A 21744-nucleotide genomic window follows, 5' to 3' on the forward strand; every position below is an offset into this window, starting at 1 on the left:
ATTGGTAACTGAAACCTATGATCTCATTTTACAGGCTCTTCGCCACATCATCACCAGAGAGGAATTCATTGTCTTTTTCCTCTCTTGTTCTTAAACAGAATGAAAGTGGATACTCACACCTCACTTTCACACTTAAAACAAGGTTAAATCTGCACACATTCTCAAAGAAGAGATTAAATCAAAGCCACACAAACAACAAAATGCATATGTGTTGATGTCATATTTCAAGGAATGAGGAAATGTGGGTTTACTCCTTTGTTCTAAATCCTGCTGGCCTTGTCTACTGACTTATGCAGATTTCTATTTGAAAAACACTGTCATCAACTGGGCTATGCCAATTTGATCGACTAGAAATCTCAATATTGCAAAATATCACTGTAAAACCGTAATACAGCACACATTCAACACAACGGACTTGGTGATTTTTTCCAAGATGGTATTTTATACATACCTGTCTTGTTTTATGGTTAAAATATCAAAACATAAAAAAAAAAGATAGGTTCATTTGAGAAGCAAAATTGTTTAAGATAATAAGGCTTGTTTTCTTATTTTGCCCTGGACGAAACCCACTTCAACGTGTCCCTAAAGTTGTTGTTGCCACCTTGACCTTTTAAATTGTCTCGTGCCGAATAACGTGTCTTTATTCTACATGGTGTGGGTCTCCCTTTCAATGTGTTTCACCATGTTGAAATGGCATTGTCAGCTGTGTTTCACTAAATGTCGAAGAAGAGAATCCTCACAATAATTGGCTGCCGCCTGTGTAGATACACTACGCTACACTTTAGCACAGTGTTGTTTGGTGATGTGAAGAGTGAAAAGAACACAATGGAATAAACTTATTATTGTGCTTTAGAAGCAGAGTCAGTAGTTGTACTGCTGAAGAAGCAGAACAGCAGATTTTATTGAAAGAAAAATATTTCACAGAGCTGGAGGGGGCTGCTGAGACGATCATGTTGATACACGTCGATAGATGATAGATGAATATTTCACCCAAAAATGAACATTTGCTGATAATTTACTCTCCCGCAGGCCATCTAAGATGTATCTGAGTTTCTTTATTCATCAAAACAGAATTTAAGATTTTTAAGGTTTCATTTCAGGCCTTGCCTTTAAACAATGCAAGTGAATGTACTTCATTTTTTGGGTGCATCAAAATAATCCACACAACTCCAGATTAACAAATAAAGTTCTTCTGAATACAAAAAAAGATATTATTATTAGAAAAAAAACAATATTATAAACTTTTTAACTCCAAATGTTCGCTTCCGTACATCTGCGAGCTCATGAGAGGGATGACGTATGCTCGTTGGTAAGGAAGAGGCGGCAGGAAGCACGTCATTGTTTACAAGAGAAACTTGCACAGACCACAGACCAACCGCCATTCACCAAAACAGTACAAAACAATTTCAAAAACAAAATAATTTCCAAATAATAATAATAAAAAAACATTACTGCAGTAAATAACCTGAGAGAGCCTGAGGGAGGCGTAACTATGGCAACGTTTTCACACATACCTGAGTTCGCTGGAAAAACAGCACAGGCACAGCCGATGAATTCAGATATCGACCCTTTGTTTCTTTCGATGGTCTGAAATCCTCAAGGGTAAAATGTTCACTGCACACCCTCCAATATTTGAGAGAATATAGGGGTGTACTAATATCCAGATTCAGCACGATAAGCCAGAGTTTATGAAATCTTAAAAATCTTAAATTCTGTTTTGATGAAGAAAGAAACTCAAATACATCTTGGATGGCCTGAGGGTGAGTAAATTATCAGCAAATTTTCATTTTTGGGTGAACTATTCCTTTAAAGTACACAAAGAAGAGCAATGCTAGCATTAGCTAGATAACTACTGAATGCCCCTTTAAAAGTATTGTTTTATAGATTCTTTCTTGTTATAAGCATAAACCTTGCTGGATTTTTGTTTCAATTATGCTTAAAACAAGAAAAAACTACTTAAATTCATGATATATTCTCTGAAAACAAGTCTTAATCTCCTATTCAGTTTTACTTGTAAGTAAATTTAGAAAATGTACATACATTTGAAATAAAAAGGATGTTTAGATGATTTTATTGGAAATGACAAAAATACTGATTAAGAAAAATATTTCTGCAGTGCAGAGAGAAAGATGGAGAGGTGAGCGAGAGAGAGAGAGCATGAAATAGAACAAAAAAAAGAGAGAGAAGCAAAGATTATTTTTTTTAAGTTCCACATTTTAACGGAAAGCACCTCTTTGTCTCCAACAAACCATTTCCATTCAATTCATCCAATAACTTTAGGAATTCTGGTATGAGGTTCTCAAAGTATGTTCAAGTACAGCCTTAGGGAGGGACTCCTTATCTAGCTTTTGTTTCCCTTCATAGTCCTCCCTGAACATGTATGTGTGTGTGTGTGTGTGTGTGTGTGTGCGTGCGTGCATGCGTGCGTGTGTGTGCGTGTGTGTCAGTCCAGTCTGTGTTATTCCCTCCTCAGGAAGTAGAGGCGCGTGTTTAAGGTATCAGGAGACTACTCTGATGCAGCTCAGACCACTCTTCCACTCTCTTTCTTTCACAGCTGCCACATCACAGGAGTCTTAAAGGAATAGTACATCCAAACATGAGAATTCTGTCATAATTTACTCGCCCTCATGCTGTTCCAAACCCATATGACTTTCTTTTATCAGTGGATACAAAAGGAGATGTTCAGCAGAATGTTAGCTTCAGTCACCAATTAGTTTCATAGAATCTTTTTTTCTGTACAATGAAACTGAATGTTGACTGAGGATAGCATACAACTAAATAACATCCCCTTTTGTGTTCCACGGAAAAAAGAAAGTCATACAGGTTTGGAACGACATAATGGCTACTAAATATTGAAAGAATTTACATTTTTGGGTGAAATATCCCTTTAACTTTTCATTTTTCTATTACTTCGGCACACTGAGCTATGCACTCTGGCATTTTGTTCTAACTATTTATTATTTTCTCTGACACTTTATGTTTTGGAGAGCCTTGCTGTTGGAATGTTAATGACATTATCAAAGCACTCCAAAAGATTCCCAGGTGACAGGTGCCAGGAGATTTCTGGAGCAACCCCACCTGACTAGTACTCCCCTTTCATCCCTCGATGCAGTGCGCTGACACACACACACACACACTGGAAAGTGCCATCAAGGCTGCTTAAGTCTGACAGATGGCTCCATAAAACGGTGCCTGGTCTCCCAATTTAAGCATTTTTTTACTCATTTGAGACAGCTTAGGTCACTAGAGACACTCAGCATGCTAAGCTTGTGCAAAAGGCACAAAACCAGCACTCTTAAGACACTCCCTAAACCCACAATGAACAAACCTGACATCAAAAGAGTGTGTTTGGAAGATTAAAGGCTATCGGTCTGATCCTGATTCAGAGATAATGTACACTCGGTTTCATCAAAGGTGAATGTGTTAGAATGGGGAGACAGAATTGTATTGACTGTTGGAGTCAGGTAAAATAAAGACGTTTAGAAGAATATTTCAGCTCTGTATGTCTTCAAAATGCAAATGAATGGTTGCCAAAATTTCTAAGCTCCAAAAGCACAAAGTCAGATAAAAGTAATCCATATGACTCCAGTGGTTAAATCTATATCTTCAGAAGCAATATAATCGGTATGGGTGAGAAACCAATATTCAAGTCCTTTTTTACTATCAGTCTCCACTTCTCTTTCATCTCTTTCACATCCTTTTTTTTTTTGTCCATTCGCATTCTTTGTGCATATCACCACCTACTGGGCAGGGAGAAGAATTTATAGTATTAAGGACTTAAAGGGATAGTTCACCCAAAAATGAAAATTCTCTCATGATTGACTCACCTTTAAGCCTTCCCAGATGTGTATGACTTTCCTTCTTCAGCAGAACCGAAGTGAATATTTTTATAATCACATTTCAGCTCAGTATGTTCATACAATGCAAGATCATGGGTGCCATTACACTGCTGGATATTTGATGGTCCATAAGGCATATGTAGGCAGAATAAAAGTAATCCACATGACTCCAGTCGATCAAATAATGTCTTCTGAAGCAAACCGATCAGTTGGTGTAAGAAACAAATAGATAATTAAAACGTTTTTAACTTTAAATCGTTGCTTCCACTCAGAGCTGTAATTTTGTTTGAAATGACCTAACTCTTGCGTGACGTTTGTTCCTCTGTTGAATACAAAGCGCGCTTCCGATTTCTCAATTGCTGGTAGGAAGCGATATTTTAAAAAGTAAATTTTTAATTATCAATATATTTATTACACAAATGTATCGATTAGTTTCAGAAGACAATAATTGACTGGAGTAACGTGAATGACTTTTATGCTGCCTAAATATACCTTTAGGACCGACAAATATCCAGCAGTCTAATGGCACCCATTACCTTGCATTGTATGGGCAAAAAGAGCTGAAATGTGATTATAAAAATCTTTACTTCAGTTCTCCTAAAGAAGGAAAGTCATACACATCTGGGATGGCTTAAAGGTGAGAAGTTTCATTTTTGGTTGAACTAACCCTTTAAATACTGATCTGTTTCTCACCCACACCTATCATATTGCTTCTGAAGATATGGATTTAACCACTGGTGTCGTGTGGATTACTTGTATGTTGTCTTTATGTGTTTTTGGAGCCTCAATATGTTGGTACCCATTCACTTGCATTTTGAGGACCTACAGAGCTGAAATATTCTTCTAAAAATCGTTGTGTTCAGCAGAAGAAAGAAAGTCATACATGTCTGGGATGGCATGAGGGTGAGTAAATGATGAGAGAATTTTCATTTTTGGGTGAATTTTTCCTTTAAGTTTTAGGATAGGATGTTAGGTTTTGTTGATTTAAAAGGCGATTTACTTTAAACCATTTACTTTAAAGCCCTAATCTTTTTGGGAGAAAATGTAACTCGCTTTTAGTGCCACACAGTGGACATTTCACCTCGGAACTGCTGCAATATGTGTAATTAACTACTTCATATAATTTTGCTAAAAGGTTGCCACAGTCATTTAATTTTCCAAGTTGAAAATTCACGTTCACATAAGATGCATTCTTGCGTTCAAAACCAGCTAAACTGACAACAACTGAATGGAACAGAATGCCGAGACCTCGAGACATCCTTTTAAAAGTTGGACTATTTTTAACTTGATACTTTTTAACATTTTAAACTTGCCATCATAAAAAACAGTGTGAGACATGACGCAATGGCCAGAGCCATCCATCTGAATGTGTATGGCTGTTGCGGAGGTATTTCATTGGGAATGAATTTAAAGATGCAAAGTTTTTGAAAAGGGTTTTACCGCACAAACTGTCTAACAGCCGCAGCATGCTGTCAGTCCACTAGTTAAGGGAGGGTTGAGTCACATGGGATAACCTCCTTGTGGTCACGATTACAGGTTCTCACTCTCAATGGGGCACTTGGTAAGTTGTGCGTGGATCACGGAGAGTAGCATGAGCCTCCACATGCTGTGAGCCACGTGACAAGATGTGCAGATTGATGGTCTCAGAAGCAGAGGCAACTAAGTCTTGCCCTCCACCACCCAGATTGAGGTGAGAAACTGTGCCACCATGAGGACCTCTTAAGTAGTGGGAATTGGGCATTCCAAATTAGGAGAAAAGGGGTCTACAGGTGTGGAACAAAATTAGGGTGAGTAAATTATGTTTGAATTTTCATTTTTAGGTGAACTATTCCCTAAAACACACACCTCTTTACAGAGGCAGCCACACTTTTACTAAAAACCCAAATAATCCCCTTGTATTTTGAGCTAAGCTTTATTGCGTAGGAGTATCCTGATAATTTCAGGCTTCCAGCTACAAACTAGCTTTGGCTCCAGCAACAGCTTGTGCCCCTGCTGGAGAACTGAGGCACACACTCGTGGTTCACCTCCCACTCACTTCACACTCTGCAGGGGTTCAGACCTCACAGTGCGCACCTGCCCTACTGAGCTCCATGACAGGCTCTGCACCAATGAGCTTTGAGCCTGATCCTCTGCTGCGGAGACAACATAAGCATGACAGTGAGGAAACAACAAGGTTTATAGGTTGTTGTCCTTGTTCAGATTTTAGCTACAAAAGGGACACATGGAAATAGCATAAGTTATGTTACCCTATACAATAACTTTGTTAATAGCTTTCTTTTATGACGATTCATTGTTAGAGATGTTCACTCCAAAAACTGACATTCTGCCATCATTTAATCACCCTTATGTTTTTCCAAACCTGTATGATATTCTTTCCTCTGGGGAACATAAAAGTATGTGTTGGGTATAATGTTAACCTCAGTCACCATTCACTTATGTTGTATGTGGTCTGAAACTAGTTTCCTTAAAAGGTGCCTTCATAATGAAACAACGTCTGTTATGTCATTGACTGACTGGGCAGCGAGGCAGCTGCTTCTGGTTTTGGACACAGTTCTTTGCAGTTATGACAATGACTATGAGTCTGGGTAAAATAGGGTTAACACAAAGAGGAGCTCATGGATGAAATGAGTCAATGATACCAATGCCAATACCAATGTTTGGTACCCATTACAGACTGTTAAAACTTGCGCAACAGGTTGTACAATGATTGTGCAATTAAAAATACAAATAGCAAGGTAATAGCCATATTAAGGGATAAGAGATGTTCAGAATGTTTAGTTTTACACTGAAGAGCCAAGGATTTATGGAAACTTAAAGGTTCTATCATGTGAATTACATGTATGTATGAGTTCGGAATGGCTACTACCATACTACTTTTATTATTTTATTTTATATAAAGACATAACCGAATCATAAGTGTAGTATGGTAGACTGCAATTCTGAACTTCAGGATTTTTGCTCAGGGGTAGAATAGGCATGGTCAGAGGTAGTGTTCTCAGCCAGTCATGAACTAGTACTCCTTAAAATCTACTTTCCTGCAGATAATGCAGAGTTTCATTCAATTCGGAAACAAACAATTTGGAAGCACAGATAATGATAAGCATTCACTTTTAAGCTAATAAAATGCATAAATAATGTCAATGTTACGTGACGATGAAACCTGCTTGCATACACGTTTGTGTAAAACAAGGTAAATTTGCTTTTCTGTTGATAATTCAGACTGATCCCACAGTGAATTTGGTGGTGGTAGTTTGAAAGTTCTTCTGCTGAAATCAGACTGTTTCCATGTGCTAAAGAAATTCAAACTACTGCCCCCAGTGGCCAAAACTGGAAGAGTTGTTTAAAGTATGGGCACATGTGAACTCCAAAAGTGAGCTGTACTTGCTTTTTACCTTTATAGATCTAATACAGTGAACAGGAATTCATATCTTATTAACCATACACCCTAAACCTGTCCGTCAGTGGAGTCAAAATGTCATTTTAGAGGGTAAATGCAACCTCAAAATAGATTATCATTGATTATCTGTACGAGATTACTTCCTTGTTTATATGGGACCAGAACCTGTGTCGCTGAGGCTAATCAAACAACACTCTATCACTAGTGCCACAAGAAAAGATAAACACAGTTGAATTGATGAAAAGATTTCTGATGGGGGATGGGGCTTGTAAGTAACTTGGCAAAATGGGGTACTGAGGATTCTGGAACATGTCAAGTTCTCTTGTGATCATGATGGATAAATGAAACACTTACAAAACAAATACTAGAACTGTGCACACCTTTATGGTTGGAAGTGTGTGAGAGTACTCAAGTTAAGTTTGAACTCAACTCAGCAGGAATGTAGAGTAAATAAAGGAGGAGGTCTTAAATGTTTCAGGAAATGGCGAATAACATTTTCCTTGATATAAGAGGTAACTATACTATAAAAACATACTGTAAATTTCAGAAATCCAAACTTCCTCCCCAGTCTAAAAAAGCATTTACTGTATAGTTGCCACCCTGCTGAAACATGTTTTTGAAATCTGTCTATTTGTGATGTCATGAGACATTGCGCATTTGTATTTACACATCCCACAACATGTGTCATTGCGCCCTTGTCCCCGCCCACTGGCATGCAGTTCAAGTGAGTAGACTTTCTGTGGATAACTATTCCTAACATAACATCTACGGGGACTCATCTGGACTAATTTGAATTATTTTGTATCTAAACTTGAACTACACAGGCTCTTTGACCGCTGTCATGCATCTCGCTGCTTTTAAAACATGCTGTGTCAAGTTACAACTCTGAAAGTGAGAAGCAATTCACTGTCTTTCAGCTGCTGCCTCTTGTTGTTTTGAGCACAAATGCATCATGGACACATTATATCAACCATCGTCACTATTTTTAATGGACCCTTTTCACAGACCTTTTATGAAACATAAATGTAGCAAACTTTTTTTATTTTTCCAATATTAAAAATCTTTAGTGTAAATTTAGAATGTTGTACTTTGTATACGATTTAAAAATCATTTACCATAGCTGCGATGTGACTTCTAACACAACTGCTGATGGAGTGACAGAAAATTTGGCCTGTTTCTCTCTTCTTACTGCTGTTATACAGCACTCTATATTTTTAACTTATTTTACAAAGCTGTGGAAACTGAATCGTTGGATTTTTTTATTTATTAATGTTTTTGCTGTTGGAAGCAAACGGGTGTGCAAAAATGTATTTTGCTGTGCTCCTCCATTCACCACCATTCAAGTTTACCCTGCTATGCATCTACTTCCAATCTCCAACCTCGATATGTGAAAAGGGTCCAAAGTTGGTGTATGTAAACATAAACACCATCGTTACGATGCGTTTCCGGGCGATGTGCACCTCAGTGCGCCTAAAATATGTGTGTGCTTCATTTCATCGTGCTTTGGACTGCGTGTTTTTTTGGCTCCTGTCATTGTGGACCAAACATAATACCATTCAAGCTTTGCAAAGGAACTGTTATTGGCAATGACGCAGTTAAAAACACCTTGACCCGATCAAAAACTTAAGTAAACATTCATAAATATTTAAAATGTCATGACTGTTTGATTGTGTTAACAGTTGTGCTTGAGATGAACAGTTTAATATATTCAGATGCAATGTGTTGGATGTGCGTTATGTGTAAACCTGCAATTTTATTCAGGTTTACTCTTTTATTTAGTTTGCTGAATTTGAGGGGCTGCACGATGTTAGCCAATCATAACGGTGGGCGTTTACATTGGCGTTTTAAGGAGCAGCTTAGGCCTAAACTGAGTGTTTCAGACAGTGGGCCAAAAAGAGGGTGGAAAATTATCACATATTACTAAATCATGATTGTTTTGGTGCAAATATTTTTTAATAATATTATCAGTGGACCTCAGAGAAGATAATAAATGACAGAAAATAGCACTTCATGAATTCTTTAGCATTTTAAAATTTCAAATGCGTATATCCAGATCATTTATTATTTATTCGTTTATAAAGGCCAGCATGTGTCTAAGCCACTACCACAGACCCTGGAATTATATAAAAGGAGTTTGTAAAAGAACAAAATTATATTAGTGCTGAATATACATGTCTGCATCAAAAGGTTGTGAGGTTACATGTTTTGAACATATTATTGAGTGTATATGTGTAGTGGTTTTGCAATTTTGACATGTTGACCATGTAGGAATTTAAGTGCTTGTTTGGCAGTGATCTCTGTGCGGGTGGTGCTTCATACACAGCTACAATTTAAATTCACAATGGACAAGGATATCATTTCAGTGGCAAAGTTATTTTTAACTTAATAAAGTAAATTTTTTTGTTGGTTTCAAACGTGCTCAATATCTGCCCACGCCTTCTTCGCCCACTTAATTTCGCCATGCAAAGGCAAATGTTGCCATGCCTTAAGAACAAAACAATTATCTAGTGACCAGTGCTGGGTAGATTACTTTAGAATTGTAATCTGGTACTGATTACAAATTGCATGACTAAAATTGCAATCAGTAATGTAATCTCTTGGATTATACTTTTTTACGTAATCTAATTTGATTATTTTTGAATTACTTTTGGATTACCTCAACCTAACTCAAGTAGGACAATCCATGCAATTTTGACATAATGTTGCTTAACAGCATTTTATAACCATTAATTTAAAAAAAAAATAGAACTGAAATGGTTTCGTGGATTTTACTTGCTATTTCTGGCAAAGATGGCAGAAAAAGTCTGTGAATTATTCTTATTTCGAAGAGGATTTGTTTTTTTAACAATCATCTTTCAGGTTTTTTTTTTTGTCCATTTCAATAATTAGTGAAGGTCACTGGATATGATCTAGACATAGTATTTCACTGCTATACATCAGCAATGCTTAGTAACTGTCTTAATTATTTGTCATGAGAAGGCATGGTCTTACACATATCAGCATTAGACTGATTTAGAATTAAATGAATAAAGATTCAAAAAAAGAGTTAGGAGGATCAATCAAATATGAACAATATACTGCCTTTGCCTGATTATATGTAATCATGTAATCCATAACAAGTAAGTGTAAACTGTTTATGAGTATTTTAAAATGTAATTTAATCTAATTACAATTACTTCATTTTTGTAACCTATTAGGTATACAGATTACATGTAATCCGTTACTTTCAGGCACTGCTAAGGACAAGCAGTGCATTAGACTGCATTTCAAAGCTGCAGGGAAGTTCTACTCAAATGCAACATTAAATCCTTTTTACTTTTTTATGAGAAATCTAAAAAGGTGACTGTTTTCCTTTCAGATTCCTCCTGTGGTGTGACATCCCTGTGGGTCAGATGGAATAATCCAGAAATCCACTCTACATCGACTAAAAGCCAGCCCTTGCTCTCCTGTGGTGCTGTATAGGTCTAAGAAGTTCACTGTGGGGCTACTCTTACCCCACCTCTCAGCCTGCTGTGTTGGAGACAGCTGGAGTGGAGGAGCAGGAGCTTGTACTTGTGAGGTCACTCCAGAGTGTTTTCCGAGGCTGCCGAGACATGTTCTGAACTCCACGTGCTCCAGGAGCAGAAATATAACACCCTCTGCGTGAGAAACGCCACAAAGTTACAAGTACAGACAGTGGTGGGCTATTGTATCCATCGCTGTGAGACTGACTTCTAATGGCAAAAAAATGTGTCATTCCCTTGATTCTTAAAGCCCCATTCCCACCTGAACCTTTAATGTATGTATAAAAACTCAGCAAAAAAAAAGAAACGTCCTCTCACTTTCAACTTCTTTTTATTTTAAGCAATCTTAAAGTAAATATTTGTATGAACATAAAAAGATTCAAAACCTAAGACATAAACTGAACAAGTTTCACAGACAAGTGATTAACAGAAATGTAATAATGTGTCCCTGAACAAAGGGGGTGTCAAAATCAAAAGTAACAGTCAGTATCTGGAGTGGCCACCAGCTGCATTATGTACAGCAGTGCATCTCCTCCTCATGGATTGCACCAGATTTGCCAGTTCTTGCTGTGAGATGTTGCCCCACTCTTCCACCAAGGCACTTGCAAGTTCCCGGACATTTCTGGGGGGAATAGCTCTAGCCCTCACCCTCCGATCTAACAGGTCCCAGACAAGCTTAATGGGATTGAGATCCAGTCTCTTCGCTGGCCATGACAGAACACTGACATACCTGTCTTGCAGGAAATCATGCACAGAACGAGCAGTATGGCATGTGGCATTGTCATGCTGGAGGGTCATGTCAGGATGAGCCTGCAGGAAGTGTACCACATGAGGGAGGAGGATGTCTTCCCTGTAAAGCACAGCATTGAGATTGCCTGCAATGACAACAAGCTCAGTCCGATGATGCTGTGACACACCACCCCAGACCATGACGGACCCTCCACCTCCAAATCGATCCCGCTCCAAAGTACAGGCCTCGATGTAACGCTCATTCCTTCGACCATCACCCCTGGTGAGACAAACCTGCGACTCGTCAGTGAAGAGCACTGCCAGTCCTGTCTGGTCCAGCTAAGGTGGGTTTGTGCCCATAGGCGACGATGTCTGAAAAGGACCTGCCTTACAACAGGCCTACAAGCCCTCAGTCCAGCCTTTTGTGGACAGTCTGTGCACTGATGGAGGGATTGAACGTTCCTGGTTTAACTCGGGCAGTTGTTGTTGACATCCTGTACCTGTCCCGCCCGTAGGTGTGATACTCGGATGTACCGATCCTGTGCAGGTGTTGTTACACGTGGTCTGCCACTGCAAGGATGATCAGCTGTCCTTTCTGTCTCCCTGTAGCGCTGTCTTAGGTGTCTCAAGGTATGGACATTCAATTTATTGCCCTGGCCACATCTGCAGTCCTCATGGTGATGTGTATCATTTTGATTTTAGAATCTTTCTCCTATACCAGCTTAATGTTCAGAGACAACTATAATTAAGCCATTCGTAGATTGATTCCCACAAAAAAGTAACATTGCAGCTGTTATCAAAACACTCTGCTTGGGGCGGGGCTCTCTTTTTTTCTGACAAATGGAATGTTCAGGAAATCTGTTTGAACAGTTTCTATTTTTACTATTCCATTTGGTTAAATAGAGATGCAGAAATTACACACTTCTCCTTTAAAAACTAATGCACCTAGCTGGGACTGAGTTGAACTGTGCTGGAATAAAAAAAAAATCAACCCTTCTCTGCCACATTCAAACCAATAAAGGGTACGAGAATTCCTTCAATTTCATCCAAGATATAAACACATGATTAATATCTATGTCAAATTCATGTTCAACTGCCAAAGCGAATAGCTTTTCAAGGGCAATTTGTGGGGAGAGCTTTGACATTGGAGAATGGAAGTAAATCCTTGGGGTCGTCCCTTAGTAAAATGTGAGTGGTGTTATTTGCCATGTAAACAAAATGTACAGCAAACCATTTGCAGCATTTCTTGCAATGTCAATAAGTTGCAACCTCCTTTTAATAATGGCATTAACCATGCCAGTCGACAGACAAGCACATAGTACAGCCCTGCAGGAAGGACCTCTGGCGGGAATCCAATAAAATAGCAATTCTGTAGTTGCTAAATAACCTCTTCAACGCTGCTAACAATGGTGATGACTACACACAACTGACCTGAATCACAGCTAACTTTGCAGCCTTAATTGAAAACACACTGATCTATTTGTACATTTAATTGGAAGAATATCATACATAGTAATACCCTACATCAGTCAGTACGTTTACATGTGCAATTATAATTGAGCTGCAGCAGGTTGTTGCCTAGTCACGACAGTCTCCATCAGTCTATCCATGTATACATGACACAATGCATAACTGAATATTTGTATGTTTTTTGTTTTTTTTACTAATGTCATTGTTGAAATTCACTATTCACAGTAAGCCATGATTTATTTGATCCATGACTGAAAAAGTCCAATAACAGGGTGGTTACTGAGATTACTGAGAGTAGTATCCAGCTTGTAATGTGATCTCAACTTGGAAGCCCGAATGTGGGGACCCTCTTCATGAAGAATAAATCAGATTTTTTGAGGTTACTGATATGACTGCAGTATTCATCTCATGTGAGTGGTCATGGTTATATATATATATGTTTCAAAAGTACTATTAATTTCTTTAGGAGTAAATCTTTTATAATGAGGACAAAATTATTGTGTGCACCTTTAAAGAAAACTGCACAGTAAAAATAAAAAATAACAGTGGTGTCTCGGGCTCATTATTTCTGGTGGGCACAAACAATCATTTAACACAACAGGTCAGGGGTTGAGTTAACTGAAACTTTTTCATCACGTCATTTACAGATTTTTTCAACAGAATGCTATATATCATTTTGAGAGATTCTTGTGCATCAAGAATCCAGACACCAAGTGCATCAGTTTTGACTTCACTCTGTCTTACACACTCCCGCTCTGTGTGTGTGTGTGTGTGTGTGTGTGTGTGTGTGTGTGTGTGTGTGTGTGTGTGTGCGCGCGCGGACCCTATTTATTCCCTGGTGAAGATGCGTATTAACAAGAACCATCTCCATTTAAACCTGGTAATAATGTGTCTCTTTTGACCAGATGTGTCAGAGGGTCTCTGATTGCATGACTGCATACATCAATCATTATGTCAGCATGTTAATGCATTATAATAACGCAGAAGAAAGTATAATAACTAAAAGAAGGCACAGAAAAAGCTGTACATTGTTTCTGTCAATTATATTTGCATTTGATATTAAGTGCAAACATTACGTTTACAGCAGAATTCTTTTATATGATGAGTTATTTTAGTGGAGTACATGAGATTTAGAGATGTGTGTGCTTCTCATCTGTGACACTTTATGTTGATATTTGGTACACGGAAAAAGTTCAGTAAATTTGTGCATGTATGCACTTTAACCTGTAAAGTTTTAAAAAACTTGTTTTAGCGCAGCAGTTGATTGACAGGTAGAACTTTCACCCTAGATCTTCTTGGTTTCACCGGGCTCAGCACAAAACACCATTAAAATGTGCACATCCATGTCAAAAAGCTCAAGTGACCGTGAAATCAAACCAGATATAGACAAATCGTCAAAGGCTGTGCATATTTTCTCACTAACTCACATGAACAGCAAACCAAAACTGATCAAACAAAAGACAGCATATTTTGCATTTATTGTAATCTATTACAAACCAATGCATCAACAACACCACAAAGCAATGGCATACAATTAACTGAAATGATAAGCGATGCTCTTTATCTAATCCAACCAGCAACACATTAGATTACAATTTGCTTTTTTTTAATTGCACTTTTTATGTGAAAGAATATGAAAGTTTACATGGAGATTTAAAGTAAAAAGGGACTTAAATATTGATCTGTTTTTCACCCATACATATCATATCACTTCTGAAGACAAGGATTTAACCACTGGAGACATATGGATTACTTTTATGCTGGCATTATGTGATTTTTGGAGCTTGAAAGTTCTTGTCACCACTTGTCACTTGAAAGTTCTTGTCATTGTATGGACCTACAGAACTGAAATATTCTTCTAAAAATCTTAAAAGAAAGAAAGTCAAACACATCTGGTATGGCATGATGGTTAGTTAATGATGAGAGAATTTTCATTTTTGGGTGAAGTGTCCCTTTAATAATTAAAGAATTTCCCAAATGAAAATCTACGGTTGTCTTGTATAATAGACATAAAACAAGTTTAAGATGCAGAAAAATATATTATTTCTTAAAATAAATGTATTATTATGCCAAATATTTTGTACAACAGCGCCACATCTGCAAAAAATGTTGCAACATAAATTATAATTATTTTTTTTTGTTACTTAAAACTGCTTGAAATCTCAGGGGGTACTTCTAGAAAATAATTTAGGTCATGGAGTTCAGTTGATTAAAAAGGTTGTTTGTGAACCACTGCCTTACGTAATAGAGCAAAGGACTTACCAGGCCATCGAAGTTGCTGATTGCCACTGATGTATCCTGCATATTGGTAACATAACCCACATATAAACAGTCACTGGGCAGTAAGGGCTCAGAGTGTGTTTGGTTATTGTCCTCAAGCCACTCCACTTTGGCTCCTGGGGCCACGAGCCTGGAATTTAGCCTGAGGCGAAGGTGAAACTCCTGCCCGAAAACAGTTACGTTATAAAAGAGTGTCTCATTGTGCCTCAGGTGGTCTTGGTCTGAGTTAATCTCCGACTCATTGGTCTCTCCATGCTGGTTGGCCTCTCGCCTCCAGCGCCGGTGGGACCACTGCCCACTCAGCCGGCTGGCAGAGACGGCGTGGGAGAGGAAGTGTCCGTCTGCATCCACACTCACTGGCCTCACTAGCCCGTACTCCCTTAGGACATGCTGCAGGGAATCTGCCAAGGGCATGCACACAGTTGCACACATTTGCAAATGCAAACACACACACACACACACACACACACGCACAAACACAGAGGCAAACACAACGTAAATAGGTTTCCCAGCCCATGCACCAATTGTCAAAACTCAATCAGTCTCTAAATCAGCAGCAATGGTTACATTATCCAGGCAGTCCAGCTGGCCAAACAAATGAAAATTGAGAACACATAAAAATAAAAATTATTACAGGTGTAAAGATGGATTCAAAAATGCTGGTACAGCCATGTTCCATAAAGGTAGAAGTCCAGCGCCCATGAACACAGGAAATATATGAAAACATATGAAAATGGTTATAGTGTGTCATGCATTCCTATTAAGCTGATGAGAGAAGCAGTAACACTTTTGCTTGCTTTGTTTATGTCTATGCGTCCTATGCAAAAGTGCCCTTCACTTTATGAGGAAAAGAGACTGCAGCAAAGTAATCCAGGATAATGTGATTTATTTATGAGGTCAAATTTGACAGTAAAGCAATGAGCTTGGCTATTCTGCAATTCGGCAATCTGTATACCTTTCGGAAACATGATGACAGTAATGTCTATATTGTAAGCCAATGATTTCAAACAAGAGTCTCGAGATCCGTCAGCTGTTTTACATTCATTGACAGGTTGCGTGGATTTTATTTGCTCTTACTTTGAGTTTCGCAGTCACACGATGGGAATAATACATTTGTAATAAATGTATCAATAACGGTATTGTATTATGGCGTTCTTTTAACTGTAACAAAAGTTAGACAGATTTATAATTAGAAATTGCAGTGAAAACTTTAGACACTTAAAAGTCATGGAAAATATTAATGACACTAAAATTCTTCTGGGCGTAAAACTCATTCATATCTGTTCTATAAAAGTATAAGTTGCTGAAACATTGAAGAAAAAGGAAGAAACTGAGTTGCTGATTTATAACAGTGGATATCTGAACGGATCGGCATCTTCGGCGTAAAGTAGCCAAACCCTGAACAGTATTGACAATACAAACATCTCCACGTACCTATATTGTCGGCGATGTAAAGAGTATCCGCATAGTGAAAGAGAAGGAAAATAATAAAGAATGCACATCCAGGAGAAACATCCATGGCAGGTCCGCGGAGTGGGGAGAGCACACGGGCGAAAGGCGGACTTTGAAATCTCAGATAAGCGATCCAGCAGCGAGCGCTGCCCCTCCTTCCCCCCTCCCCTTCCAGACTGACTGCAAAGTGCACTGTGGAAGATATGTTCTCATTCTCCCCCTCCCTTGACCAGCCCCCTCTCCCCCTCCACAGTCAATGATAAAGATATAGTTGAAGTCAGACACTTAGGTTGAAGTCATTAAAACTCCTTTTTTAAATACTCCACAGATTTCATATCAGCAAACTATAGTTTTGGCAAGTCATTTAGGGCATCTACTTTGTGCATGACACAAGAAATTTTCCAACAACTCTTTACAGACAGATTGCTTCACTTTTAATGGACTATATCACAATTCCAGTGGGTCAGAAGTTTACATACACAAAGTTAACTGTGCCTTTAAGCAGCTTGGAAAATTCCAGCAAATGCTGTCAAGCCTTTAGGCAATTAGCCAGTTAGCTTCTGATAGGCTAATTGGAGTCAATTGGAGGTGTACCTGTGGATATTTTTTAAGGCCTACCTTCAAATTCAGTGCCTCTTTGCTTGACATCATGTGAAAATCAAAAGAAATCAGCCAAGACCTCAGAAAATCAATTGTGGACCTCCACAAGACTGGTTCATCCTAGGGGGCAATTTCCAAACACCTGAAGATACCATGTTCATCTGTACAAACAATAGTTTATAGCTTGTATAGATGCCATAGGACCACGTAGTCATCTTACCGCTCAGGAAGGAGATGCATTCTGTCTCAACAGTTTGGTGCGAAAAGTGCAAATCAGTCCCAGAACAACAGCAAAGGACCTTGTGAAAATGCTGGAGGAAACAGGTAGACAAGTATCTATATCAACAGTAAAATGAGACCTATATCAACATCACCTGAAAGGCTGCTCAGCAAGGAAGAAGTCAATGCTCTAAGCTAGTTTGTTAGTGCACATGGGGACAAAGATCTTGCTTTTTTGAGAAATGTCCTCTGGTCTGATGAAACAAAAATGGAACTGTTTGGCCATAATGACCATCGTTATGTTTGGAGGAAAACGGGTGAATCTTGCAAGCCGAAGAACACCATCCCAACCGTGAAGCATGGGGGTGGCAGCCTCATGTTGTGGGGGTGCTTTGCTGCAGTTGGGATGGCATCATGAGGAAGGAAAATGATGTGGATATAATGTAGCATCATCTGAAGACATCAGTCAGGAAGTTAAAGCTTGGTCGCAAATGGATCTACCAAATAAACAGTGCAAGCATACCTCCAAAGTTGTGGCAAAATGGATTAAGGACAACAATGTCAAAATATTGGAGTGGCCATGACAAAGCCCTGATCTCACTCTGAATCTGGAAAAAAAATTGTGGGCAGAACTAAAAGAGCATGTGTGAGCAAGGAGGCCTAAAATCCTGACTTAGTTACATCAGTTCTGTCTGGAGGAATGGGCCAAAATTCCAGGAACTTATAGTGAGAAGCTTGTGGAAGGCTACCCAAAACATTTGACCCAAGTTAAACAATTTAAAGGCAATTCTACCAAATGCTAACAAAGTGTATGGAAACTTCTGACCCACTGGGAATGTGATGAAAAATAAATGAATAAATCTTTCTCTTTTCTATTATTCTGATATTTCACACAGTGATCCTAAGACAGGGAATGTTTTCTACAATTAAATGTCAAGAATTGTGAAAAACTGAGTTTACATGAATTTGGCTAAGGTGTATGTAAACTTCTGACTTCAACTGTATATATGCACCCACACACACACACACACACATACACACACACACACACACATATATATATATGCATACATACAGTAAATGTATAAATTATATAATATTTACATTTTATGTTAGTATTTGTTATACTTCCTTTTTAACTTTATTTTTAAAAAGCATACAGCAATTTTGGACTATTAACATTGGGAATAACAATGTAAAACACATACACAAGTGTGTGTGTGTGTGTGTGTGTGTGAGCGTGTATTTATCACTTTGTGGGGACCAAATGTCCCCATAAGGATAGTAAAACCCGAAATTTTTGACCTTATGGGGACATTTTGTCGGTCCCCATGAGGAAATCAGCTTATTAATCATACTAAATTATGTTTTTTGAAAATGTAAAAATGCAGAAAGTTTTCTGTGAGGGTTAGGTTTAGGGGTAGGGTTAGGTTTAGGGGATAGAATATAAAGTTTGTACAGTATAAAAACCATTATGTCTATGGAAAGTCCCCATAAAACATGGAAACACAACAAGTGTGTGTGTGTGTGTGTGTGTGTGTGTGTGTGTTTGTGTGTTTATATAATATATTTTGAGTCATCTTGTCCTCTTGAGGCCACTGCTATACACCAAACAACAATCAAGAACATTCAAATCTTGACACGCCAATATACAGTACAATATAGTGAACTGAATCATAATTTTCAGTGAATTAAAAGTTCATGGCTATGACCATAATGCTGATTTTCTGATTTGAAACCCGAAAGACAAATGGAGAGCAATTACTGCATCATGTTTCATTGTTGAATGTTGTTTCAGAAGGACACAGAGATGATTTAGATGTCCACTTCCAATGCAGAAATTTCAGAATGAAGAATTCTCTGAAACTGTCACATGGTTGTGTATATGATTGATGGTAAGCATTATCTACTGTCACTCAACAAAGTAACAGTAATAGCTCCATGTGAAAGCACAAGGTTCAAAGCTGTGGATAATTTTTTGATGATGTGTTATAGAAATCATTCCTCATTCCTCCCTTTTCGAGTCTTATATCCAAAAATAAGTCCAGCCGGCATTGTACAGTATTTTTAATATCATACATTATATTCTCACAGGACCACAAAGCTGTAGGGAAACAGCTCTGTTATGAAGTTAGTGGATTATTGAACTATATCACCTGGTGAGATTGAATGCTGGGTTCTTGGAAAAAAAATAACAAAGGCATCTCTGTGGCACAAGAGGAAATGGATCATGTGCCATCTTTTTGTCAACTCCTTTACTTCAACAACCATCTCTGTGAGACGAGTACTCTAATATACAATGATAAGCCTTATACAAAAGGTGCTGGGTAGTAATGGATTATATGTAATCTGTATTATGAAATCAGATTACAAACATCAGTTACTTGTTATTACATTAAATTGCATTTCAAAATACTTGTAATCAGATTCCAATGACTTTTTTATAGATTACATGATTACATATTAATCAGATAGAGACAGAAAATTGTTAAGAACTCATAGAGAGGGGTGGGGTGGGGGGGGTGGAATCGCACACACAGACCTGATATTACCCACTAGCCATAATTACACTGATGATGGAGCAGTAATGTACACATAAATGCCGAACCAAATGCATTAGTGTGGTAAATTTAGTTTTAGTTTTGCAAATTGCTTACATAAATGCACTTTTGTGAACTATTCAAAAAATGTTTTATGTTGATTCACAAATATAACTGGCCTGATTTGTTACAACACATAGATGGTGTTCGTAATCATTACCAGAGTAAATACATTTTCTGTGTCTTTTTTAAGTCAAACAGTGGAAAGAAAACCCCCACAAAAAATAATGTCAATTCTCATTTTCATGCATCTAAGCAATATTGTGTCAAAATGGTACACGCTTATCCTACTCAAATGCATATGATATCATATTTAAAAAAAATCCTAAAGCAATCAGATTAGATTATTTTAAATATATAATCCAACATATTAATTACTGATAACAATTTTAATCATGTCATTTTTAATCAGTACCTGATTTAAATTCAGAAGTAATCTACCCAGCACTGTGCACTGATGAGCAATAACATGCAAAGATCCTTTACCACAGTGCTTTTATAATGAGATAAAGAGCTTTCATTTATTATGGGATAGAGCTTTTGAGCAAAAAAACTTATTTTAATATTGGTAACTAGCTCACATGGCTTTTGAATCTGGTTTAAGTACCAGTAATTGACTGCTTTGATTATTGAGATACCCACACTTATAAACTGCAGTGTTAATTGCCTCAATAATCAATTTTGAAATGATGAATAAATGCTAGCAGTTCACACTGATCACACTGTGAATTCGGCGACAGGATGTTGAAAGTTCTGCTGCTGAAATTGGTCTGTGCTTACCGAAATTTCAACCACTGCTCCCCCAGTGGCCGAAGCTGAAAGTGTTGTTGACCAGTTTACAGTTTAAATGTCCACAGAGTGGTGCCAAAAAAGAGTTGTGTTTTACATTAAGTGATGTATTACAGTCATTTATTTAGCTCTACTCCTAACCAAAACCCCCACCCTAAACAGTCAGTGGAGTAAACAAGCTCTAAACTCAGTTGACGAAAGTCGGCTGTGGTTACGTTTATGACATAATTGCAAAGAGACCTCAGATTGTGGGAAGTTTTAAGTGCAGGGCAGAAGAGAGACTTTCTTTTGGGGGGTGGCACTAGGACAGCTGGGACTCCGTCCATTTATCATGCTTCCCTGAATGAAGTAAAGAAATTAGGTTGTCACTGTGGTTAAGGCAGACGGTGGTTTAATCGAAATTCTAAATTCCATCTCCATAGCTCAGCCAGATGGGTCATGCTGTCATGCTCTACGCATGGTGATCGACTTACTGCCTATCCTGTAGTTGGCATCCAAATTGTAAACTAGGAGCAAATTGTTTAAATTTTTTTGGGATAATGGCATTTTAAAATAGAATATTACACCAAAAGATGGATTTCAAGCTTTTGGAATTTGCATTTATGGGGAAGGTCAGAGAGTTGAGTGTTTTGTGGTTTGTGCTTACATTGTGGGTCAAATGAGGAAAGGCTACTTGCGTTTTAATTCACTGAACTGAGAGAAGTAGCAAAAGAGTCTGAAAGCAGATGGTCATGTATATTAATTCTTGTCTAAATAACACCCTCATAGGCAATCTGGGAAATTAATATTTTCTCTGAGCATTTTTAAGAATCGCAATACCTCTACAAGGTTGAATCGATTATATAACACTGAGCTATTGGATAACT

At 38.0% G+C, this 21744-nt stretch overlaps 1 protein-coding gene across 1 annotated transcript in view; it reads right to left on the reverse strand.

Annotated features, from left to right (window-relative positions):
* The window catches only part of LOC127628054 (A disintegrin and metalloproteinase with thrombospondin motifs 2-like), a 97078-nt gene extending 80251 nt beyond the window's left edge, over positions 1–16827 (reverse strand). The window contains exons 1-2 of the mRNA XM_052104714.1: positions 16653–16827; positions 15201–15619 (exon numbers count right to left, since the gene is read on the reverse strand). Coding sequence (XP_051960674.1) covers positions 15201–15619; positions 16653–16737 — 504 coding nt within the window. The 5' untranslated portion in view covers positions 16738–16827. The remainder of the gene's footprint in view (positions 1–15200; positions 15620–16652) is intronic.
* Positions 16828–21744: the final 4917 nt, after the last annotated feature.

The sequence above is a fragment of the Xyrauchen texanus genome, chromosome 34, assembly GCF_025860055.1.
Source record: "Xyrauchen texanus isolate HMW12.3.18 chromosome 34, RBS_HiC_50CHRs, whole genome shotgun sequence".
NCBI classification, from domain to species: Eukaryota; Metazoa; Chordata; class Actinopteri; order Cypriniformes; family Catostomidae; genus Xyrauchen; species Xyrauchen texanus.